At 36.6% G+C, this 27479-nt stretch overlaps 1 protein-coding gene and 1 non-coding gene across 2 annotated transcripts; one reads left to right on the forward strand and one right to left on the reverse strand.

Annotated features, from left to right (window-relative positions):
* Window positions 1-463: 463 nt before the first annotated feature.
* DCAF13 (DDB1 and CUL4 associated factor 13) lies at window positions 464-27416 on the reverse strand. The gene is made up of 11 exons (XM_052651518.1): window positions 27253-27416; window positions 24478-24677; window positions 23449-23556; window positions 19350-19439; window positions 17619-17774; window positions 13712-13789; window positions 11986-12068; window positions 8097-8261; window positions 3052-3187; window positions 1603-1766; window positions 464-635 (listed from the first exon to the last, which is right to left on the reverse strand). The coding sequence occupies exons 1-11, from the start codon at window positions 27320-27322 to the stop codon at window positions 548-550; spliced, it is 1338 nt and encodes a 445-aa protein (XP_052507478.1). The 5' UTR covers window positions 27323-27416; the 3' UTR covers window positions 464-547.
* TRNAA-UGC (transfer RNA alanine (anticodon UGC)) lies at window positions 2744-2816 on the forward strand. The gene has a single exon. It is a non-coding gene; the product is annotated as a tRNA-Ala (tRNA).
* Window positions 27417-27479: the final 63 nt, after the last annotated feature.

Consider the following 27479-nt stretch of genomic DNA (forward strand, 5'->3'; position numbering starts at 1 on the left):
GAAAAAGATATTTTATAATCTTGTAAGTTTTTATAAAAGTTATATAAATGTAGGCTAATCAACTATACAGTCTCAAAAAGCCCAATATAAATAAAACACAGAAAATAAGTTCACTTGAGAAAAGTTCAGACAAAATTCTTCTATGTGTCATATGGAATCCTAGGAAGAATCACTGCAGTAATTATCCAAAGTAATATTAAAGGTCACAAGAGACGTTTGGTCTTAGACGTAAATTCAAATGTAGAGTGTCTAAAATAACAGGTCAAAGTAAAAGTATATCTGTAATGTCTAACAGCAAAAAATAAGTTTGTAAATTCTGTATTCTTCAATGAAGAAAGAAGATCAAGAATAACATGTTGGATAGTCTTATCAACCAGGTCACCTTTAAAGATAAGTTTTTAAGACAGCAAAAATGTGCAACAATTAAACTCTACACATATAACTAAAACATTTGTTGTTATAAGAGGGGCAGTACTTTTATTTATAAAGTTCACAAATCAACATGTAACAAATAATTATACATTAGTATTGGTAAGAATACCAAATATTATTTCACAACTGCCACTATGTGTTTCTTCTTCTCTGACACCATCTGCACAGATCCAGGCTTGCTATGTTTGATACGATTCAGTTCCCTAGAAATTAAACAAAATACACAAATTTTAAGTTTACGAGAAGTCACCCTAACCAAAGAAAACCTTCTCAGAAAAATTACAAGGCATTTTCTTTCACCAGAAACTACCCACTGAAAAAAAGTTTTCACAAGAGTAGGTAAGTAGCAGCTCTGGAGAAGGGAATGGCTACCCACTCCAGTATTCTGGCCTGGAGAATTCCATGGACTGTACGGTCCATGGGGTCGCAAATAGTCAGACACAACTGAGCGATCTTCACTTAGAAATCAACTTTTGTTAACTTATTGGCTTCTTCTCTTACTACATCAGTGTCCTTTACTAAGCTTAAAAACCTGCTGCGAGTTATTAAAATGTTTAAAATTTACTCAACTCCAACATCTATCCAACATAACAATAATTTGCATTGCCTAATTAAAAAAAAAAACTCTTTCTTAGAATTTCTGTAATATATTACATGAATTCAAGGATTGCAAGGAGAAGAATATTCTACACGGGAAATGATGGTGATGATCAAAATTTTGCTTCAGAGCCAAAATGCTAGATTCCAAATGTGACGATGAAGCAAGCATATTAGATAAATTATTATCTAACAAATATTCTTGCCAGTCTTTAAGCTAGAAAATACACATTACCTCTTAATTCCAGCTACACTGGAAATCTTTTACACTATTTACAATAGTTTATTTAGTATGAGTAGAGCCTTTTCTAATTTTGATATGTATGTCTTTGACATTGTTTGCCCTTTAAACATATTCCCAAAGACAGGTAATGAAAATTCTCACCATGTTAGATAATCAGAGCTCCCCCTTTTATCAGGAAAGAGCCCAGAGGAGTATTCAAAACCACCTCTGATGTACAACAACACATAAACTATTCCTCTGATGGGCACATTTTTTGTTTGGTTTTGGTGGGATGTGAGGGGAGAGTTAGAAAACGGTACTGAGAGAGATACAAATGCTCCAAAACATACTTTCGTCGACGAGCTTCTTTCATGATGCGCTGTTCCTGAATCTGGCTATAGATAGATTTTGGCAGATGTCGGTGACGAGAGATACGTTTTATATGAGGATGATGTTGAAATTTCTCCTTTAACTTCTGGTTATAATCTGTGGCTGCTTTTTCTCGTGATGTAAGCTGAAAAAAAAAACATTTTGATATTTTCACGAATGATGCATTATTTTTGCTTCAGTACAACAGAAGTAGGAAGAAACGTTTCCCCAAAAAACTATCAACATTTATGACATGCAACCAAAATTACTAACGTAACTGTACAGTTATATTAAACTATACCCATTACAAGGATATGTTATTGATACCAGCTCTGCTATTTCCTTTTAGTCAGGGTGCCTACAATGTATTGATGGATGGATGCCACCAGGTACAAAGGAGCAGTGCCTAGGGAGTTAGGTTCTGTGGACCACTGAGTTGGTCCACATAACACAGAAAAAGCACTTAATGAATCACTCAAAAAATTTTTCTGTAAAAATTATTGAAACATAAACAAAAGTGATGACATAATAACCAGCCTTTGTCTAATAATTGTTAAGGATGACATGATTTAGAGGAATATTTAATGATGAACATAAACCTAGGCATAGTATAGTACTTTAATAATCGTTAAACCTAAAATAAATTTATCTTTAATTACTTATTTTCATATCTTACTTTTCCTTCCAGGGCTAAGCAGAAAATAAACCACACTCAACCTTTCCTTATTAAACTTACTATTTGCTTCAGATATAAACACCCTATATCTTTCTTATAGAAAACATGAGACATTTAGAAAAACATTAAGAACAGAAATCAACCATAACTCACAACCCAGAGGTTGCTAGTCAACAGTAATATTTGTTATATTTTCATCAAATCTTTTTTAAGTCTGAAGCTGTGTATTAAGTGTTTCACTGTCTCTTTGATATTAAAATATTGATACCCCACAGAGCCTTGCAGCCTTTGATTTGCCTGATTACTATTCCTTTAACAGAATACGCATTCCAAGTTCTAAGCCTCTAGTCCCTACATCTTCTCTCCCTACCTCAAGGAAAATACAAAAAAACAAGAAGGCTCAAAAGTGATCAAACGTTTGAATTAACAAAGGCCTCTGGGAGAGTTCCCTGGTGGTCCAGTGGTTAGGACGCAGCATTTGCACTGCTGGGGGTCCAGGTTCAACCCCTAGTCAGGGAACTAAGAGCCCATAAGTCATGCGGTGTGGCCAACAGCAAAAACAAAAACAAAGAACTCTGAAGGTGCCTTTGACATGAAAAAAGCGAACCTCAATACAACCTTATCTGTTTCGTAGCTAGCTTATTTCCTTTTATCACAACTAAAGCACTTGAAATAAATTCTCTTTATAATATAATGATATTCAATAACACTAGAAACACGTTGCATGATAATGAAAGAAAATAGGATCTCTTACCACACCCAACTTTTCAGAAGCATTAGCTTTCCATAGACGAATGTTCATTTCATCAGATCCAGACATAATGTACTTGCTGTCAGCAGTCCATTTTACACAGATAACATGCTGCATTCTCTTTGTGTGATAGACTTCCCTACAGAAGAGGAACTAAGTTAAAACATTTAGGAATCTGGTACAGATTTTCTTTAACCAACTACCTATCAAGTATCAGGGTAACATTTTTTGAGTCCTGAAAGAGTATAAAAGAGAAATTAAAATACATTTAAATGTATTTTTATTGAACCATACTGCTAAAATTCTATGCTAAGTGCTGCGGAACTTATAAAAAAGTCCTGCCCCCAGAGAAGTTATAATCCAGTAAGAAAAAATAAGTATAAACAAACCAAGCAAAACTAGATATCCAGAAAAGATCACAAAATAACTGTGGGCATGTAACACAAATAAAATACATTGGAGCTGGAGTAACAATAAGATCAACCACCACACTTCTTTGGGCTTCATTTCACTGGAAAAAAAAACAGCATTCAAAGAACACATCCTGATACGCTGATCCTCATGTCTGATTTCTGTTTTGGTCAAATTGTTGAAAAAGTTTAAAGTGAGAGTTGATGACTTACATATGTGAAAAGAAAGAGAGGACTACAGAAGTGATGAGTTGAGGTAAGGATCATTTAGTAAATGGTGATGTCAAATATCCTACCTATTTGGAAAGGTGTGAAACATACTAAGTGAATTCACAGAAGATACTATATTAGAAAGTGTTAAGCAGAGCATTAAAAAGCAAGTAAAAGACAAGGTCAGAAAAAATTAAAACATGAGACTCCTGGAAAAGTAAAACTTCCTTATCTGGATTAAGTGATTCAAAATCCACACTACAAAGGAAATACGCTCAGCCAGTTCTGCACAGTGAAAGAAAACTCACATAGGATGATGAAATCAATAGATTTTGTTATCTATAAAAACATTTCTGAAGTACACTCAGAAAAGTAGTCTATTACGCTATTTCTAACAGATACATTTTGAGCTCTTGAATGAACATAAACCATATGACATAATTCTAAAAGAGAGGATGGTTAGAACGAACATACTGTTAAAAGAAAAAGTAGATCAGACAGACTACTTTTTCTTCTCTCAATGCTCTGCTTCTACAAGACGCAATTCTTACAACCTCTACCTATTTAAGATTCCCATTTCCCCATAGCAATATACTGAATTCAAATATCAGGAAATTCAATTAGGCTTTGGTAACCACTAAAAATAACCTGCATACATTACATCAGTTCATGTATTGATATTAGACCAGACAAATCCAGTGGACAGTTACTTGGCCAACTAAGAATCCTCCTTAATGGTGAACTACAGAGTTTTAACTTATAGATGTGTTTATGCTTGTACACAGAACAGATACATAAAGTTCATTATAAATCATACTATTTGTGGAGATAATTTAAAAACTTAAATTCTTTACATACATAGTCAAGCTAAAAGAATTGTTCCATATGAATGCAACTGAATTTACTTGTTTGCTAAGTAAATACTGAATGAAACCCATAGAAGTTACCTTCAAATATTGATTTAACTGTAGTTTTTGAAAACCTACCCAAATTTTATTTTTTTTAAAAAAAGATTTATTTTTATTTTTTGGCTGTGGTGAAAATTTACTTTAAAAATATATTTTAGTGACTAGTTCTTTGAAAGGAAAATATTTTTAAAAATACAGATCATTCAAAGCACTGCCTGTATTATTTGATGTTTTTGTAATGATAGGAGCAGACCATGGAAACAAACCAGAAGTAGCTTTCCAGCAGATGATGGTAACAGTCAGAGAGTATTGTTTATATTGTTTATAACTAAACCCAACAGGAAGTAAAACGTATTAAATTGTGATTACAAAGTCTTCAAAAAACATCAGGAGACAATTCCTAGGAATGGGATACTCACTTCATACAATTTTGGAGTAATCTGAGCTTTTAACTAGACTTGCATTTAATTGCCCATGCTGGTTTTAGAATAATAAGTTTCAACTCAACTATGGGGCTCTTGACATCACGGGTGCCTAAACTTCCCATTTCTTGTACTCCACCTTTGATCCTTATGTCTGCTTATGCATCATATTAGAACTGTCCTACTTAATACCTCTGGAGGTCCTGGTGTCAAGACATGTTGGAGGGCCACACTCTCTTGATTCTTTTTCCAGAGAGGTGAGAAGAATAGAAACTATCAGCCTTGCCTTGGGCCTAACTGAACAATTACCAACAAACCATTCATGACAAGAATATCAAGTTAGTTTCAACAGTCACATAAGAACCAACCCCAGAGTCCAAAACAGAAAATGACAAAATGAAGATCAAAGTCACCAGAACATCCGCTCAGTACACTTTTGATTCAAATACCTTTTTAATCATACACATGATGATGATAATTATCTGCTAGCAATTCATGATGATATGAAAAAGTTTAGGAATTAATATGGCTTCCTTAAGTCAGAGAAGAGAAAGATAACAACTATCACACGAAAAAACACCGAAGAGTTAGACAAGCAAATTGGCTATGACCAAAAATCGTGTGGAGCTGTGTGACCCTGAAGAGGCTCCGTGGGCAAGATCTCTTGGTTGTGAATACAAGGGTGAGGCAAATGAGGTGCCTACAGTGTAAACTCTAAGGAGGCTGTCACTTTCAGGGTGATGCAGAGACAGGCTAGGCACCTGCAAGACTCCTGAGTCAGGAGGATGTGCCTGTGAAAACAAACATTACTTGCTCAGGAAGATCAGACCCCTTCAACAGTAGAAGCTAGGTTAGTTATCATTAAGAGTAATGATCAAAATTCTCATCACTGCACTCAAATGGTGAGATTTCTCCACCCTGTTATAGTTACAACACCAAACTGAATGCCCTTTCTCTAGCTTTAAGTGAAGGAAGGGTCCCATAAAGACTGCTAATCAGTCTTTATAAAGCTGGGGGAACTGTTTCACCAGCTCCACACTGCTGTTCTCTAGCACAGATCATCACCTTCCAGCCTCAGTATACAGGTTCTCTGGTCTTTCTTTTCCCTGATTCTGCTTAGTTTTCTCCTTTCCTTTTCTACGGCTTTCAATCATTCTGTTATCTTTCACCATGTGCATTTTCTCCAACAATGAAGCAAGACGAGGTCACCCAAGCAAGTATACATATAAACGTGTATGCATACATGTCTTGTGTATGTTGGGTGGTTGCTCTCCCAAACTTGCTTCCCTGGTGGCTCAGCAGTAAAGAGCTCATCTGTAATCCAAGAGACACAGGAGATGTGGGTTTGATTCCTGGGTTGGGAAGATCCCCTGGAGAAGGAAGTGGCAACCCACTCCAGTATTCTTGCCTGGGAAATTCCATGCACAGAAGAGCCTGGCGGACTACAGTCCATGGGGTCGCAAAATAGATGGACATGACATGTGTGTATATATGACATATATATATGTATAGTATTTTAGAGAGAATATATGTTCCTTTTAAATTCTAATGTTTCTACTTTTACTGTATCAAAATGGAGGTGGTTATATCAAGAGTGAGTGACACCACCATAATCCTTTATCATTTTTATGGGAAGATCTCTTCTAGTTTACTTGGATTTGCCTTGAATATGCATAAGATGCTCTGTAAATCACAGCATACTAATATAGGGGGCTGTATCTTACAGAAGTTAATTTTTAAAGTCAACAAAAACTCAAATGCAGTCAACAAGTATTCTTGAAAACCTTTAAGTGCCAGTTTACTATAAACTACCTCAATACAATAACATGTGAAATAATATAACATGGTGGTACAAGTATATTCACTACATTCAGTAAGGTATGTAGTAGAGGGCCAAGCTGTATGAAACAAAACATCTTCAACTCTAGTTACATTCAATGTACACAAACAATGACACACACACAGAGCACAGGACAGCTGCGTTTTCAGATCTCCCATCTCCTGATCATTCCAGAGCATGTATCTATTAGATGAGGATGGAGGGAGACTTGTCCTGACCATTTAAACCGTTAATTTTTCTCTTTTTCATTTTTGCCTTAGTGCATGAGAGTTGAATTTAAATAAGCACGAAACAACAAATATAAGGTATTATTAACTGCTCTTAAACTGTATTAGAGGAAACTTTAAGTTCTTCCTTATCAAATTAAAATCTTTTTAAAAGTTTCTTCTATCTCATGGCAGTGAAAATACTCTCCATAATAGTATCACGATGGATGTATGTCATTATACATTTATCCAAACCTATAGAATGTATGATCCGAAGAGTGAATTCTAAGGCAAACTATGGATTTGGGGTGATTACGATGGGTCAGTGTAGGTTCATCCTACATTCTGGTGAGATAACAAAAGTACCACCCTATGTGGAATGTTAGAATGGAACAGGCTCTGCATGCGTAGGAGCTGGGAATATATGGGAACTCTCTCTACTTTCAATTTAGTTGTAAACCTAAAATTCCCCTAAAAAAATAAAGCCTTTATTTTAAAAAATTAGTATAAAACACTCAAAAAGGTTTTGCCCTAAGGCAAACACTAAGATTTCACATCAATAAATTATATAAAGCTAAAAAGACTCTGATGCTGGGAGGGACTGGGGGCAGGAGAAGGGGACGACAGAGGATGAGATGGCTGCATGGTATCACCGACTCGATGGACATGAGTTTGAGTAAACTCCGGGAGTTGGTGATGGACAGGGAGGCCTGGTGTGCTGCGATTCATGGGGTCCCAGAGTCAGACATGACTGAGTGACTGAACTGAACTGAATATCCTGTTCAATGAAGAATCTGCCCAGCAGGCTCATGTTTTTGCTCACAGATGATGCAGAAGGTGGCACCCCACATCATAACACCTGAGTATGAGTCCCATCATATACACAAAACCAGTGTGTGTTAGTCACTCAGTCGTGTCAGACTCTGCGACCCCATGGACTGGAGTCCACCAGCCTTCTCTGTCCACCAAATAACCTTTCGAAAAAGATACATGATGATCTAGGCAGGGGAAAAAAGTCAAACAGAAACAAATGTTTACTGGTAGTCACATACCTGCTTCTACTTTTGTCCACAGGAAAGATTCGAATAGATTTATCAAAACTGGCTGACACAAACTCTCTCCCAGTGGGAGAGTAGTCCACATCAAGCACTGCAGACACATGATCCATATGTACCATTACAGGAGTGTCCAGGGCGCGCATATCAAAAGTATACAAGCTGTAAAAGAGTTTTTAATTATTTGATACAAGTTTCTGCTAAAAAATGCACATGCAGTACTGAGAGACATTAGCGAATTTGAGAGGGCTAGCTAATAAATAAAGCACATCTAAACAAACAGCTCAATTCTTCACACAGCAGATAAGCGATAGGGAAAAATATCAACAGTTTTATTATTCCTTAAGATTATATACTTACACACTTTAATCCTTACAAACAGAAATCTCACTGTAGAATATGTGCAAACTCCAAGACCATGAAGAGTGCAAAACCTGCATTTAATTTCACTACCCAGAGAAAGTCAGCACGGTGTAAATGCTTCTTTTAACCCTGCTATTTGATTATGTGCCTTTTAATACAATTAAGATATTACTGTATAAAGCTCTATACTGATATTTCATGCAGCATATTATGAGCGTTTATTAAGCTCTGAACATATTTTAATGTTTTCATATGTAAATGAGTTAAAATAACTGACAATCTGTTTAAATTTATATTTAAATCTATTTGTTAGTGAAGTTTCCAATGTTTTATTATAACTTTTGATATTTAATGGGACAGATTCCTACAATTAGAATTATTAAGTTCAAAGGCATGAGCATTTTTAAGGTTTTTGAGTTGATAAATCACTTCCAATGAAATCACACTAATTTATACTCCATCAGTGATACATGAGAGAAAGCACAGCTTTTCAAAGGGTGTACTAAAATTAGAAAACTATATTTTGTACACAATTGGCAAGAACAATGATGTCATGATTTTCGAGGTTTAAAATTTTTAAATTGACAGCTAGAAGAACAGTGCTTAAAATGCACCAACATAATGATGGACAGTAGTGATACAGAATTACTGTAACCAAGTTCCTAACATCAAAATACTTCCAGATGCAAATATTAGCAAGGGGAAAAGTTTAAGGAGAAACAAGATATCCACAAAATTTTAAACGATCTCCCCACAGATATGTCTTAATCACAGAAGAAGAAAATAGTAACTTCAGTGGGGAAAGCTGGTAGACACCACCTTAACTAAGTGATGAAGGTTAACATTACTAGTAATAAGATGTACCGACATTATGTACTCCTGATTTGATGCACCAAGAAGGGGATATCAATTTTGTGGTATTCTTGCCAAAGATGCATAATCTCAATGAAATAATGAGAAAACACCAGTTAACCCAAGTTAAGGGCAGTCTACAATATAACTGACAAGTAAGTCCTTCTCAAAAGTACTAAGGTCGTAACAGAAAAGGGAAGACTGAGAAAGTCAGTGAGCAGACTGAGAGGGTAATCAAATGCAAATGCAATGTAGGATCCTGCACTGGATTCTAGAACAGTAAAAGAACACTAGTGGAAAGACAGGTGATGGAATAAAGTCTGCAGTTTACAATATTGCACCAATGTTAATTTCTTGGTTTTGCTAATTGAACTATGGTGACCTAAGACATTAACATTTGGGGAAATTGTCTTACAGGTACCTTTTTTGTAACTTTTCAGTAAGCCTAAGATTACTTCAAAACAAAAATTAAAAAAAAAAAAAACTTAGTAGAGATTATTTTCTAATACCATTATTAGAAAAAGTCACTGATGCTAAAGGTAACAATTTTCAAATAACCATGAAATTCTCATCAAGAGATGAGTCATTGCTTTCTTTTATGATCTTCAAACATAACACAGGATTGTCAATCAAGGTCATACTGATCACTGAGGTTAAATTTCTGAGCTGACAACTGCTGTATATTCCCTATCTACAGCAGTGGTTTTCAACCAGGCTTGTTTTTAGCAAATTTTTGTTTTGTTTTGTTTTTTTTAGTAAATTCTGTTTTAATTTCTACATGAGAAAAAGGTTAAGAACTTGTTAGAATTCCAAGCAAATCAACCCATCTGGATGCAAAATATTTTTGTAAACAAAGTTTCAAGTCACAGTATTCTGCAGGGATACTACAGTTCAACCCTATTACCTGATGAAACTATGGTATAGACTAGTTCACATGACTTGTCTATATTTTTACAATAGTTACTGGTTGGGTCTAGACTTGAATTTGGATTTCTAAATCACCACAGGATTATTTAAAGGGCAAGAAAAGAAATAAAATGATGAAGTGATTTTACATAGCAAAATCACTTTCAAGTAAGAGCAATTACGGTACTCTAACAGTCACTTCTTATAAGTGATGTACTCTTTGTTTCAGCTTCCATATATAATTATTTCCAAGGCAAAAATTGAGAAATTCTAAAGATACTCTCTATTTTTCCCAAATAGCTAATTTAGAAATGTTAGTAAGATTGGTCAGCTGGACTTTTTTTTATTGCTTTTAACTGGAACAAGGGCATTTAATTTCAAACATTAATAAAGGCTAAAAGAACTTCAATTAAGTAGTTTGAATTGATGAGAGCTGTACAGAAAAGTCGTAAATGATGCTTTTAGTTTAATATCACTAAAGCATCATGTAATAAATCCTATTTCTGAGCTAACTTATGCTTTCTTAACTAACAGTAGTGGAAAGAACAAAGAATTTAAATACAGAAGATCTAAAGTTCAATCCAATGACAAATTTCCACCTTCTGCAAAAAAACACATATTAAGAATCCATCATATGCACAGCACTACAATAAATGCTTGGATAAGAAAATATGAATAAGATATTCTTTCCTCATTAGGAGATTAAACTCCCTACATCAATACCCTCATCTATAAGAAGGGGATAACATAGATGTCTTATTCATCTTATAGGGATATTGAAAAGATAAAGTGAGCTAATATCAAATGCTTCAGCAAGTTTTAAAGCAGTATATAAGAAATCATAAAATTCCATTCAGGTCAAGAACATAAGCTGCTAAGTTACTCCTTTACAAAGAGTCGCAGATAAATGTATCTGTAAATATTAGTGAAGACTGAAACTTCCGTTTTTCCTTTTGTCTTACTGAAGTAAGAGTGGTGGCTGATAACATGACAACATGGATAACAATCACCTGCTTACACATTTTGCAGGCATTTTTAGGTTCTTAAAACACGTATGATTCAGTCATTATTTACTGACATATGGTTAATGTCAGGGATTAGCCAACTTTTTCTGTAAAGGGCTGAATAATCAACATTTTTGACTTTGTGGGTCATACGGGCTCTGTTGCAACTACTCAACTCAGGCATTATAGGACAAAAGCAGCCATATTCCATACATAAATAAATGTGTCTATGGATGACCTAGAGATTGTCATACTGAGTGAAGTGAGTCAGGAAAAGAGAAATGCTCTACTGTATAGCATACGGAAGTCTGCTGAATGTCATGTGGCAGCTTGGATGGGAGGGGAGTTTGGGGGAGCATGGATGCATGAAGATGTATGGCTGAGTCCCTTTGCTGTTCATCTGAAACTATCAGAACACTGCCAATCAACTATACGCCAATACAAAATAAAAAGTTTAAAAAGTGAAAAATAAATAAATGTGACTATATTCCAATAAAACTTTACAGGGACAGGTAGCAGACAGCATTGAGTCCATAGATCAAATTTTATTGTCCCTGATCCATATCATTTTGAAAACTAAGAATACTTTTTAAGAAGCACTTCTCTATTTTGGGAAATCTTTTTTTTTTTTTAAGAAAACAAATGGTAATTTTCTAATGTGTATGAAGGAATACTACCTAGGAAAATATATTTCATTAATAAGACATATACGGTTGAGTCACTTCTGATAGAAATTAAGTTATAAGAAAAGGGAAACTTACTTGTAATCCTCGTTTGCTGCAGTAAAAATGAATGCTTCCATAGGGTTCCAGCAAATTGTATTTGTTCTCATATCTAGGATGACCTGAGAAACATACACTAACCCATTACTATGAAATTAAGTCCCTCTAAAATGGATAAATTCCTACTTCATTTCCTTTTCTTCATTTTTTTAATTTAAACAAATACTTCAGTAAACACCTATCATGTGCACAGTATCTGGCTCACAGCAATAGGAAAAGAAAATCAATAATTTGCTTCCTGAACACACAGGCAGACTGCTAAATACTGAAAAATATAAAAATGCTTAATGGTCCCTTGACCTCAAAAAGCTTATAGTGTAGTTGGGAAGATGAGACATATGTAACAAAAGTTCAACCCCAAAGTAGTAAAGTACTATTACTAACAACTGAGAAGGTAGGGTTGAAAGGGGCAGAAACGACTATTTATTAAACTAGTCCTTTGGTGCAGGGGTGGAATCAGTTAGGAGATGGAGACTGACATATATACGCACTACCACGTGTAAGACAGACAGCTAGTGGGAACGCCTGCTGCACAGAGCAGGGAGCTCAGCTTGGTGCTCTGTGATGACCTGGGTGGGTGGGATGCAAGGAATTCGGATGGAGGTCCAAGACGGAGGGGATATCTGTTTACATTCAGCTGATTCACTTGTATAGCAGAAACCATCACAACACTGTAAAGCAACTATACCCCAACAAAAAGGACAAAAACCAAATAAACAAAAAACTAGCACTTCCATGTTAACATTCTGCTAAACGCTTAATGTTTTATTCTTACCACTGGGCTGTAAGGCAGTTATTAACATCACCATTTCACAGAAGAAACACAGATTAAGTTACCTGCTTAAAGTCTTAACACCAAAGTTCATGCATGTTATTCCCACCATATGACATGGATGAGTGAAGTTTGGAAAGATTATTCTACTTATCTAGCTCAAATGTCAATCAATATATTCTAATATTTCTGAATTTATTACGTTATAAAAATGATTTGGTAACAACAAAAATATTAAAAGCATCTCTGTTACGTATGGCACAGAGATGTCTATGATAACAGACCTGTAGTCCATTAACAAGGTATAGCTCTTCCGGTACTCTCTCAGTTCCAGCACTTGCAATCAACCATATGCTTGTTTACTTATAATGGCACTCCTCTCTTTACTAATACTTCCTCCCTCTTTATAATCAGCTTAAGGTTTCATTAACTCTGATATCTAAGTCCTGGAATGACTGCTTCAGAACTGCTGGGAAATCTGACACCTTGAACAGGATAGTGCCTGTCTAAATAAAACGTCAAACTGGTACCCACTGGTGTGTAACTAAACAAACAAAGGTGATTATGTGAATTAGTTATAAAACTTTCTGGAATAAAATACCACGTGTGTCACTATGATAATCACAGGGCCTGACTAATAGGATGCAACACTTAACTTTCCATTCAGTGAGTACAAACTAGATGTCTAAAATATTCTGGCAGTATGGAAAACAGAAGACTAGACTAGAGTACCTCATGGAAATTTACAGGTCTCTAAAAAGCAACAGGGAATTGAGGGAATGCCATTATGACCACTTTGGGTTCTAAAAACACCTCTATTAAAAGAGAATTTTTTTTAATTCTGAAAAAACATTTGCTCTGTATTTTCAGTCACTCGATTCACAAAAGGATGCATTAACAACTGTATAAAGTAAAAGACAAATTGAAACTCACCTTTTTCAGAGGAGTAGCTTGTCTCATATCATATAGTACTATATTCCTGTCAGAAGCACAACTTCCCAAGAGAAATGTCTAAAAATAAGTGTAACAATTATCAGTTAAAAGCCAGGTTTGGCAGCAAACCATGTCCACTCCTGAACAAATGATTTAATTACCTTTAAGATACAAAGTTGTAACACTAAAGTCCATTGTAAGAGGGTACAACAAATCACTCATAACCTTGGCAACCAAAGCCAAAGATTTTCATGATTAAATCCCCATGCGTGTATTTTAGATGTCTGAGATGATACTGTAGGTATTCTGCATTCTATTTTATAACCCTATATTTTACTTACCCCTTCTTCACTTAGACCTGTTTCCTGTGCTTCCATATTGTAAATAACACTTCAGTAAACATCTGAATACATTTAGATCTTCTTTTCCCAAGGGTAAGATTTTAGTAGTGGCATCACTCTGATCAAAAAGTGTGAATAATTTCATGGTTTATGCTATTTAGAGGTAATGGTTTTTCCAAAGAGTTATAGCAGTAAGCATTGCAATGTGGAAATATATTAATTTTACTACACTGGGTAGCAATATTAAGTATCATTTTAAAATGTTATATCTATGGTAGTATTTCCTAAATATACAGTCATCCCTTGGTACCTGTGGGTGACTGGGTACAGGATACCAAAATCCAATGATTCTCAAGTCCCTAACACTCGGCCTTCTGCAACCACAGACGCAGAACCCATGGATCTGGAGGGGCGACTGTATAAATTATTGCTTTATTAACAGTTAGACATTTCCTCATGGTTATTAACTCTCTGTATAAACTAGGCCTGTCCTTTGTCCAACTGTGGTTTCAAGATGTTTCAAGTATTTATTTGTAAATCAGTTATAAATGTGTCAAGTGGTTAAATGATTCTTGGTATTAAGTGAAAATAAGTTCTCCACCTACCAATGGAATCCCAAATCCCACCCCTGGTAGCACCGTTCCTCCTCACCCATTGTTCCTGATATAACTCCTGTCTTCTGCTTATAGTATTCCCACCACAAGCATAAAATGAACCAGAAGAGTTATTTACTAAACTGCTGTAGAACCTGCTACATTTGTGTATACAGTTCAAGTAAAACTCATAAAGTCAATGCTACCATCAGGATCTCAGCTCTTTCCCAAAACTCTTTTTAAACTGCTTCCTCTCTGAGCTTTTTTTCCTACTGAATGACTCCTCTCAACCTTTCTTAGTTTCTCGTTATTTCACTCTGAGGTCTGACCAGGTACTGTTTTCAAAAAATAAAGACTTGAATTTGAGCAAAGCAAAAAATTCTACCAAGAAGGAAAGCTGATTTTAATGCTGTAAAATGTAGCAATTCTCAGAATAAACTTTTGGCTTTATCAGAATCCTCAGCTTCAATATTTTAACAGAAAATTAATTAGTGATGATTAGAGGAGACAAATACACTCCATTTGTTCACGGCCACATGCCCTCCCCATGAAGTTTAATACAGGGTCAGGGGAAGAGACATGCACACCATTTGCTTTTAACACCAAGTCAAGGTCATAAGGTTAATAAAACACACATACACACACAGCTGAACAAATAAGAGTTTTTATACAGGCTAATTTGAGAAACGTGGTTGTAGGTCATCACTAATCATTAATTATGATTTTAGGATTGGCCATCAGCTCTACTAACACAGGTGTTCACCAACACAGAGAAACAAAAGATCTCCTTTACCCATTAGGGAAGCAGAAATCAGTATCTGTTCCTTCTGTTTTTGTTTTTTTTTAAACAGCCTAACACCACCATCTTAAACTTGGGTAGCACCTTTTAAAAATATTCACATATATTATCACATTTGACACTTCCAACAAACCTAAGAAGTACACTGGAAGACACAATTAATCTCATTTTAAAAATAGACAAATACAGAGAAAAATTATGACTTGTGAAAGGTCAATGCAAAGGCATACTGGCAGGAAATATAGTTCGAGCCTAGGTCCACAGCAAGGTAAGACGTTAAATTTTCTCACAGGTCACTCGTGTTTGTAGCCTGCTTCTGCCCAGTGTCACTGTGGCCTGGTCTATAAGGCTCACTTCGACAACCAAGGGGAACCCAGGGAAGGGAGATAGAGGATGGAGCGAGGAAGACACAGACAAAACAGACAGATATTCTGTCCCAGCGACTGGCAAACGTTTTCTGTGAAGGGCGATAGGGGACATAGTTTAGGCTTTGTGGGGCCATATGGTTTCTGCAGTTTATTCAACTCTACTTTATAGTGCAAACTCAGTTACAAACAATACATGAGCAAAAGGGCACAGCTGTGTTCCAGAAAAAAACTTAAAAATAAAAACCAGAAACGGGCAGTGGCCTCACAGACTATATCTTGCTAACCCCTGCTCTAACCCTGCAGCCTCTCCCAGAAGTGTGTTTACTGGTGTGGGCTGAAGGTAGGGGGTATCCTCTGACTGATTTCTCAGCAGGACTTCAAAGCCAAGTTCACATCACACTACCGCATCTCACTCTTTTTTAAGAATACTTTTATTGTTGTAACTTTGTTTATTTTTGGCTGCGCTGGGTCTTCTTTGTTGTGCAGGGTTTTCTCTGGTTGTGGTGAGCAGGGGCTTTTCACTGCGGTGGCGTCTCTTGTGAGCACAGGCTCTAGGGCACATGGGCTTCAGTAGCTGAGGCTCCCAGCCTCTAGAGCACAGACTCAATGGTTACTTTCTGGCACGTGGGATCTTCCTGGATCAGGGATTGAACCTGCACTGGCAGGTGGATTCTTTACCACTGAGCCACCAAGGAAGCCCCTCACTCAGTCTTACACCCTGCTACTTTGACTCAACCTTTTATTCTTCCTTTTGTCAATTACAGTCTCTTAAATGCAAAACTTGCAGATGAGAATTTTCTCTGGTGCCATCTAACAAGATAATCTCCTGATAACTTCTAAAACCAGCTCATACAAGGTGATTTCCTTTTCTTCCTTCAGGAAAAGGCATGTTGACTGAGTCTTCTGGACAGTGAGTTTATCAGTTATTATGCATTCAGAAAAAGCTCAGGGAAAGGTCTGGAGTCCAGGAGCTGGCTTAGCCTTCAGGGCAACCTCCGTTACCAAGTTTGGACCTAAATAAACAGTAAGTAGGCTAATCTCTAACTCTTCCCTTAGATCTGGAAAGAATTAGGAATCACAATTTAGTTTTGTGAGCAAAGAAAAATAGAATTATAACGAATTATCATGTAGTAGAAAAATAACCACGCATATTATTTGGAAGCACTGATGTCCTTGTAATGTACAAATAATTAAAGAAAACAATGCTCAACACTTCTTCTGACCTCCAACAGAGTTAAGAATAATTAACTTTTTTTTTAAAGGTAATCTGTGGAACATGGGGCTTCCCTTGTGGCTCAGCTGGTAAAAAATCCGCCTCCAATGCGGGAGACCTGGGTTCAATTCCTGGGTTGCGAAGATCACCTGGAGAAGAGAAAGGCTACCTACTCCAGTATTCTGGCCTGGAGAATTCCGTGGACTGTATAGTCATGTATAATCATGGGGTCGCAAAGAGTCGGACACGACTGAGCGACTTTTACTTTGTGGAACATGAGTGTTGAGGGTACAAATAAAACTGAAAGTTTCTTAGGATCGTATGTGCTTGAGATCTACCCCACGAGCATACGCATACACCGCCTCTAACAGTGCTGAACACTGGTGTCTGGGGCTAAACTGTGGACTAACGTGTCGAGGTCTGACCAAAGAAAGTGGAACTCAGACATAATCTGGAACAATGACCAAACGGGAGAGCACCACTACAATTCAGAAAATTCTTGGATCACACATTCAAGTTTTTCCAGAATAGAGTTGAAATTATATAATAATAAAGAAACAATAAGCAGAACATATTTCAAAAAGGAGCATTACCTCAATTGGGTTAAATTTAACACTGCTTATACTGTCAAATCCCCAAGTCATTGAACATATAGGATTGGTTCTTTGTTCATCCCAAATGTCTACTTGCTGTCCACATGTGGCAAAAACAGCTTCTCTCCAGTGATGATCAATTCCTGTATATACTGTCTTTAAAAGCAGAGAGGTTGTTACAGATGAGTCTTTTCATTAGTACTTCAACTGTACAGAATAATACCTTAAAATATATTTCTCTACACTCTCATGTGCTTAAGAAAATCCCTGTTCACTAAGACATTTCTTTAAAGCCCTTACTTAAAGGAGAAAATTCTACCATAAGAAGTGATGTTCCTTATCACAGAATAAAGAAAAATGTTAACATGGGATGTATTTAATTAAGTTTGAATACATAGCACTGAAGTAATTTTTAAATCGTCACTGGGTATTGAAGGATCTTGGAATCAACTGATGAAACACAAAAGGTAATTTCTAAAAAACTTAATTCCACCTTTAACATATGAAATACTGATTCCCAGGAAAGAAACACAGATAAAAACAACTGCATCAAAATTTAGAGAGAGAAACAAAATTAGCAAGCATGGATGCTAAGGTTGTTAAAAGCAATAAAATCTCATAAATTTGGTATTATTTACTTAAAATATGTGACTCATCTATTCAGGGCCAGATTAAAGTCTACCTTTGTACTAGACAGTAAAAAATGTTTGGAAAGCAAATTAAAGGCAACTATTTAGCCAATACTTTAAGCTTTTAAGAACTCTTATCAGCATCTGCAGATTTAGAATTATTTCTGTTCAAGTCTCTACAAACTTCTGCACAGTAAGAATTAACCCCCAGTACCACAGAGAAGGGGTAACACTAACTATTTCAAAAATCTTTGGAACTCCTAGCGATAAGACATTTTACAAGAATGAAACAAATTTTCTTTCAGGAATTACTAATTTTTTACCATCTACAAACTATTTCCATTTTATACTAATATACCACCTCCACATCCTTAAAGAACATTTAGATGGACCATTAGAATTCAGCGAAGTCCTGATCATGGGCCAAACCTCTCATTAAAAAAAAAAAAATTTATAACTTCTTGAAGCCTGAAGAGCAGAACCTAAATATATACTAAATACTAAAATGACAAAAAAATTTTAAAGATGAAATATTTAAAGATTAATTCTAATTTTAGAATTTCCCTTAGTATCAAAACATAAGGATTAAAAAACATAGGTAGGGCAAATGATCCAAATTATTAAGCTATAACTTAAGTTATAACTAAACTGTATCAAGTGATTTGCAGAATGCTGTTAAGAAATGTAAATAAGATTTATATAGAAAGCACACTATTAAATTTATTAATTTCCTAAAGAATACTTTCAAGTAAACGCTTAGCTTTGAGAAAGATCCATGATATAAATGAGAAGCTGAAGCACTATTTTTTTCTGACCTTTTATCTTATAGATTTCCTCCCATGTTCTTGCTATAGGAAATGTTTCGCTGCCTCCTCAAAATAAAAATAGAAACAGAACCCTATTGCAACGAACACCAAAGAACTGTTCAAATTCTTTAACTGCAAAGACCCTTTGATTGCATTAACTATTGCTTAAAACAAGTAAAGTATTGCAGCCTAAAGTGTCTGATTTCTGATATCTTTTTATGAAATTGAAATTATGAAATAATTGTAGGTAAAAGAGAATTCTAGTAGCCCAAGCATGGGTCAATTTATTTTTGTACCTTTCCTAATATTGTATGCAATGGCTCCTCTTCCTCTCCACAGCTTGGTCCATCCATTTTCCACTGCTTCACAGTTTTGTCATCACCAACCTAGAAATATTTACAATGATGATGAAGAACAGTTATAAACAGTAAACTTGCCAACACATACATCAAATTATAAACATCTTTAGTTTAAAAAATAACATATACCACATTCTTCCAGTACTGTATTTATTGATTCATTTATGTCCCACCTTGTTAAAGATTCGTGATAAACATATAAAATGCATAAAACTTAAAATAGGATTAATAGAACAAAACAAGAGTAAGGGTAGAAATAATATTACATCATAAAGACAGTAAAAGTTGCATGTTGTAATAAGGATGACATTTCAAATTAGGAAGAAAAATGAATTACAATAAAACGGTATTGTGAGATCAGGTTAGCCACTTAAAAAGTAGAAACCAATGTGACACCTGATATAAAGATATAATTCCAGATAACTTTAAATGTAAAACATGCAACATAATCCATAAAGATACTAGAGACAAGGCATTTTTATAATCTTGGCATGGGAAAAGTCTTTCTTTCTATGACTCAAAACTCCAGAAACTATCAATATTAAGGCAGAGGTTTTCAAACTGTAAAATGTAGACTTCTGAAGGATCCTAAGAATTTTTCAGGAGTCCATAAGGATAATATTATTTTCATAATGTTAGTATAGGCATGGCTTGCCTTTTCACTGGAGCTGACGGTTACAGAGATGGTGAAAGAAATGGTGGGCAGAACTGCTGGCACCTTAGCCCAAATGAAAGTTAAGGAAACAAACTACAGTAATTTAGACTTTGGGACATGGCAGGTATGTTCAAGATATCACGTAAACATCGATTTTACTACATTTTTTGGAATATGTTTCCTCACGCGAGGAAAACAAATGGGATTCCATCAAACTAAAAACCCTTTGCACAGCATAAAAAAACTATCAACAAAGTAAAAATACAAGATATCTGCAAACAATATATCCAATAACGGATTAATATCCAAAGTATACAAGAACTCATACAACTCAACATCAAAAAAACTCAAAAAATAGGCAGAGGCTCTGAATAAACATTTTTTTCAAAGACACACAGATGCCCAACATTACTGCTCATCATGGAAATGCAAATCAAAACCACAACGAGGTATATCACCTTATACCTGTCAGAATGGAGAATGGTTATTATTGAGAGAGTCAATTCCTAGGTAGGCTGATAATAAGTACAGGGTCCCCAAGGAGGAGGAAGGGGTCCAGAGTCCTTTAGGAGGAGAAAGGGGTCTGGGGATCTCAAGAAGGAGAAAAGGACAAATGGTTTTTTCCTACATTGCTTTGTCTTAGTCAATATAACAATGTATCTTGCTCCAGGATGTTTCTCCTTCTTAAGAATCTTCTGACTAATCCTGTCATCTTGAAATCTATATTATGGGAGTGGGTCTGGTGACATCTTTCTATTGTTAGTTCTAATCTTGTTAATTTAAGATGTATATTGTCGGAGGGGGGTCTGGTCAAAGTATATAAGGCCTTGCATAGACTAGTGAGTGAGGGTGCTCTCCAGCCCCCTTCTGTGTCTGTGTCAGAAGCTTTCTCTGTCCCTTTTTCACTTTAGTAAAACTGCTATACAAAAGTGATCAAGGGTTGAGTGATCAAGCCTGGTCCCTGGTCCTGAAGCTAAATCTTCTTTGGAGATCACGAATCTGACATTGTTCACAGTAAACTATCATTATCAAAACCAGCAAGTAACAAGTGTTGGTGAGGACGTGGAGATAAGGGAAGCTTTGTGCACTGCTGGTGGGTATAAACTGGTAGAGCCACTATGGAAAACAGTATGGAGGTTCCTCAAAAAATTAAAACTAGAACTACCGTATGATCCAGCAATTCAACTCCTACGTATTAACTGGAAGAAAACAAAAGCACTGACTAGAAAAGATATAAAGATATGTGCACCCCTATACTCACTGCAGCATCAGTAACAATAGCCAAGATAGGGAAGCAACCTAAGTGCTTAACAACAAACGAATGGATAAAGAAAATGTGTTCTATAAACATAATGGAATATTACTCAGCCTTAAAAAAAGAATGACATCTTACCATTTGAAAGAACACTGATGGACCTAGAGGGTATAACGCTAAGTGAAATAAGTCAGAAAAAGATAAACACTGTATGATTTCACTTACATGTGGACTCTAATACACAAATGAATAAACATTACAAAACGCAAACAGAATTATCAATATAGAGAACAAATAGGTGGTTTCCAGCAGGGAGAGTAGTGGGGAGATGAGAGAAATAAGTGAGGGAGATTAGAAGGTATGAACTTCTAGCTGCAAAGTATGTGTACAGAGTGGAGTATACAGTCAAAAACTATGGACATCTATGTATGGTGACATATCGCAACTAGACTTATTGTGGTGATCATTTTGAAATGCAAAGAAATATTATCACTATGTTGTGCACAAAGAACCAACCTAGTATTGCAGGTCAATTATACTTCTAAAACAAAAAAAAAACATACAGAAAAAAAGATGGTTATTTGTGATTACCGTAGGTGCAGGGTTGGGGCAGTGGGTATTGGAAGAAGGCAGTCAAAGGTGTAGACATCTAGTTATGAGACAAACAAGTAATAGGGATGTAATGTACAACATGACAAACATAATTAACATGACTGTATGTAACATAAGAAAACTGTTGAGACTAAATCCTAAGAGTCCCGATCACAAGAAAAAAAACGTTTTCTCTATTTCTTTAATTTTGTATCTATATGAAACAATGACTGTTCAGGAAGCTTACTGTGACAGTCACTTCAGGATGGATATAACCACTGTGCTGTACACTTTAAACTTCTGTAGTGCTGTATGTCAGTTACACTGCAATAAAACAGTTCCTAATTCTAAAAATAAAAATGTTTTTTAACCTTAACAACTACTTTCAGTTATTTTCACTCTCCAGAGTTGACTCTACTATTGCTTATGCAGACTATTAAAACTGCCTCCAAACTGATCACTCACAGCTGTCAAATTAATCCTCTCAAAGGTCAACTCAGACTCTGTTATTTTCCTATTAAAAACTTTCAATGAACTTTCAATATTTGCACACCACAGCAGCATTATTCGCAAAGGCCAAAAGGTAGAAATAACCAAAACATCTATTAATGGATGAATAAACAAAATGTGGTATATACATACAATGGAGCATTAATCTTAAAAAGGAAAGAAATTCTGACACATGGTACAAAATGGATAAGCCTTAAGGACATTATATTAAGTGAAATTATCAGACGCATAGGGACATACAGGGACAGAAAGCACAACAGTAATTACCAGGTAAATTACTCAAGGATAGGAGGTAAGGGTGAGAGATGTGGAGTTACAGTGTTTAAGAGTTACACCGTATCAGTTTGGAAGGTGAAAAAGTCCTGGAGATGGATAGTGGTGATGGTTTTACAATGATGTGAATGTACTTAATGCCACTGAAATGTACACTTAAAAATGGCTAGAATGGTAAGCTTTATGTTAAGTATATTTTATCATACACAAAAATCCTTCAATGACTTATTGCTAACCGACAAAAGAAGTACAAATGACTCATCTTGTTTTAATCCCACTTCTAACTGTTCTATAGAATATTAGTTCAGTAATATGTATTTGGGCTTCCCAGGTGACACTAGTGGTAAAGAGCCCGCCTGCCGATGCAGGAGACCTAAGAGACGTGAGTTCAATCCCTGGGTCGGGAAGGTCCCCTGGAGGAGGGAATGGCAACCCACTCCACTATTGCTGCCTGGAGATTCTATGGACAGAGGAACCTGGCTGGCTACAGCCCACTGGGTCGCAAACAGTCGGAAATGACTGAAACGACTTAGCACACACACATGTAATATGTAATTAGGTATAAAAAAAATTTTAAGTATGGGAAAGGCGGGATTACATAAAGAAAACCAAGACTTATCTGAGTTTTAATGTTATTTTGCATTGTGAAAATCAGAAAGGGCCTTGGATCACATAAATGAACTCAGAAAATATTCAATTAGATTAGTTCTACACATGTTGAAAAGTTAATGACTTAACTGTACTATACTTACAGTAAAAAAAGATGTCCCACAAAAGCGAGTACATATTCCTCGTACAAAACCTTCATGTGCTTGTATCGTACGAATACATTTTCGTTTGGTCAAGTTCCAAATTTTAACCTATAATAAAACATACTAGGAAATTTCAGTGAAGTATAAATAAAAAATGTTCAGGCACAGAAGTACTACATTCCAACAAAAATAAGTTCAACACCGAAAAGGCTGTAAATCACTCTACCAGATGGTTAAAAACAAAATCCTCTACATCAAAATAATGCAATGCTGGACTTTCCTGGTGGTCCAATGGTTGGGGTTCTGCCTACCAACGCAAAGGACACAGATTCAGTCCTAGTCAGGGAGGATCCCACATGGCACGGAGCAACTACCGAAGCCCACGCACCCTACAGCCTATGCTCTGCAACAAGAGAAGCCACAGCAAGAAGCAGCCTCAGCACCGCAACTAAGAGTAGCCCCCTTCCCCACCCGTGGCAACTACAGAAAGCCCACACACAGCAACAAAGACCCAGTGTAGCCAAAGATAGAATAAATAAATAAATGAAATAAAAATTTTTTTAATTTCACAGGAGAATGTCTGTTGGGCACATTAGGAAAAAAATATGCAATGTCTATGGATACGAACATCAACAAGCAGAAAATTGAATCTCTTAAATACTCTGTTGATTCTAGTGTAAAAGTGCTTTAAAGCTTTTCTTTTCTTGGCAGAGTGGGAAATAATTAAGTGTCGAATTGTTAATAACATACTCTGTGAAAAAAACTCACAGCTAAATATCTGTATTGTAAACATGCCTTATTACTTACTGTCAAACAGCCAAAAGCGACTACATTTTTAATTTCTTAGGTTTAGATAAGAAACGACTGAAGTTACTGATTCAAAGAAAATTTAGTCTTAAGAATTAAAAGAAAACAGGACATAGAAAAATGAAATAAAACCAATTAAAACCCACAGTAACTCACAATTAAAGGAAAAATACTTGTAACGTAACTATTTTCAGTTTAAAATGTCAGTTTAGTGATACTTGCCTCTCCATCACATGCCCCAGAAAGGACAGTAGCCAGGCTCTTTGGATTCTTTGCCAAGCAATTGACTCCATCTCGGTGACCATCCAGGGAGGCAAGGAATGGTTTTGCAAATACCCGTTCCAGTTTGGTAGCATTTAAAGCTCTTATATATTCTCGTGGGACCTCAAAAGGATGTAAGGTAGGATCATAGTTTCTTGGAACTGAAATAAGAATGATTCCTCTTAATAAAATAATTCACATTTAATACCTCCTGTGGTATTCCTCGGCTAATCATTCAATATATTATTCAATAAGCCTTTATTAGGGACACTGACTATGCCAAGGACTAAAACTAAAAACACTGAAGAGCTTTTGTCCAGAACCTTTCCAAAATGACCAGAAAGTGATAGAACACATACATCTTGCAAAATAACTAGACTCTATACATACACACACACACACACCTTTTCCTTTTCTATGTCCTACTGTGCTCTTCAACGGGGTTATAAGCCTTCACCTGCAGGGCTTCCGCTACATTCTTCATTACATTTCTTATACCGAGCACAAAACAAGTGCATCATAAACGTTTGCTCAACTGACCTCTTAAGCTCCTTACTGGGTGTGTGTATGCATGCTAAGTTGCTTAAGTCGGGTCTGACTCTGTGCAACCCATTGAACACAGCCCACCAGGCTCCTCTGTCCATGGGAATCTCTAGGCAGGGGATCCTCCTGATCCAGGGATCGAACCCATATATCTTGCATCTCCTGCACTGGCAGATGGGTTCTTCATCACTAACGCCATCTGGGAAGCCCCCTTACTGGGCAGGGAACACTAATAATCTCCAGTGCTGATCACTGTACAATGTTGCGATATGATGATTATACTATTTATTGAGCACTTTCAATGTTTGATTTTGTGTGTGCATGTTAGTCGCTCAGTTGGGTCCAACTCTTTGCGACCCCATGGACTGCAGCCTGTCAGGCTCCTCTGCTCATGGAATTCTCCAGGCAAGAATGCTGGAGTGGGTTGCCATTCCCTTCTCCAGGGGACCTTCCTGGAGGAATTGAACATGGATCTCCCACACTGCGGGCAGATTCTTTACCCTCCAAACCACCTGGGAAGCCCATCTGAACCCTACACATCCTTTAAAAAAAATTCAGCTTACATCTTATATCTTCTATAAATTTTTCCAAATACCCATAATTATGCCCACCTCTAAATTCAATTCGGTCAACAAGAAACATTCAACAAAGATATACGGAACACCTCCCATATACCATAAGCACTCAGGACATCAGAGCAAACAAACTCACCGTACATATTTATGTATGTTGTTCTTATACACTTGTATGTTATCAGCTATGTTACCAACAGAGTTTTAAAAATACAGATTCCCTGATGCCCACACCCCGGATCTATGAGTCAGAATACTCAAATAAGTATTTGAATACTGCACAAAATTTACAAACACCACTTAAACAAAAAAAAAAATCTATGACCAACCAGTTACCCATTCCTTCATTCAGACATTAATAACGCAACTACTAGGTGCCAGGTGCTGTCTAAACACAGGGGACATAGAAACAAACACAACTGGGCCACTCTCTGCAAGCTCAATCTGATTTAAAAAAAAAGACTGATAGTCACAAAAATAATGAGACAATGTAACAAACACTCTAATATTAGTATAAAAATATGAAACAGAAGCATAGGAGGGTGCCTACATTTGTACAGGATGGGGGGAAATCTCCAGGGGACAGAAACTGGGTAGAGGTGTGTGCCATCGCATGCCTGAAAGAGAATGCCTGAAACGCACACAGACTAACAAGAGTACATGTACACTAGCTGTAGGAAAAGTAGTCACCCATGAAAGGAGAGAGGAAGATGGGACCAAGTTCAAGGAGTAGGGATGATGTCAAGTCCGAGTGACATAATCTACTTTGCATTTTAAGAACACTGCTGTTTTGATACTTAACCTGTAAACATCTTGTGAGCAGAGACCATTTAGTTAGCATTGCTCACGATATATACTGATAAGCTATATGATTCAATCATATGGAAATATTGTTCCAGCCTCCCCTTCTATGGTTCACCCCTACCTCAAACTCCGAAGACATGGCCCTTCTCTTATGCCGTAAGTTTATTCCTGCCTTAAGGCCTTTGCACCTGTGATTCACTTCACTTAGAACAGTCTATTCACACATGGTTGGTCACTAAGCTATAATTCATTAAGTAGTCAGCAGGTTAATGGGGGAACAGACCAGTACAGACAAAACCCATTAATTTCATTTTAGTCATTCCCCCACTAAAATTCCCCACAAGAGTTTTTAAGAGAAAACTGACGGCGTTAAGTGTCACCTTTGTCTGTTCCCACATCCCGAAATACGTAACTTTAGCAAAGTTGTCGAAAGTTAGAGTAACAAGGAGAGGTTTAAAGAAGTTTGCTTAATTGTTAATTCCTTCACAATCCACGAGTTTGGCTCATTCAAGTCCACGTTCCCCCCAACGGGACCCTGAGAACAATCAGAGAGCAGCAGCTGAAAGCAGTGTAGACGGAATCATTTCCCCATATAACTAACTGCCACTGACCACTAGACAAAAGTTATGAGGAAAGGGATTTGAAGACAAGTGTTCTGCTATCCAGAACCAGAAGCGCTTTATAAACCAAGAGCCCTAGCGAAAGAAAACAGGTAAACAACGAGAGTGAAACACCAGTCTCCCCTCCCCAACCAGCTTTACTCGGTGGAGCCGAGGCCGGATCCAAGGCTGGCGGACTGCCAACTAACTTGTCTCACCTCGGTGTAAGTCCAATTTGGTTTCGCGGACATAGTGGTCGGGGTTCCGACTCAGCATCTTCACCTTCATCTTGCTGCCAGTTCTCCCGGGATCTCACGACCCTCTCCCGCCCGGCCCCAGTTACCGCCGCCACAGACGCCGTCTCCACCAACACATGCCACTTCCGCTTCTTCCCGACTACTTCCTGTCATGTGACTTCCGCGGAGCGGAAACCGGCTTCAGGTGG

This window comes from Budorcas taxicolor, chromosome 14 (genome assembly GCF_023091745.1).
Source record: "Budorcas taxicolor isolate Tak-1 chromosome 14, Takin1.1, whole genome shotgun sequence".
Taxonomy (NCBI): Eukaryota; Metazoa; Chordata; class Mammalia; order Artiodactyla; family Bovidae; genus Budorcas; species Budorcas taxicolor.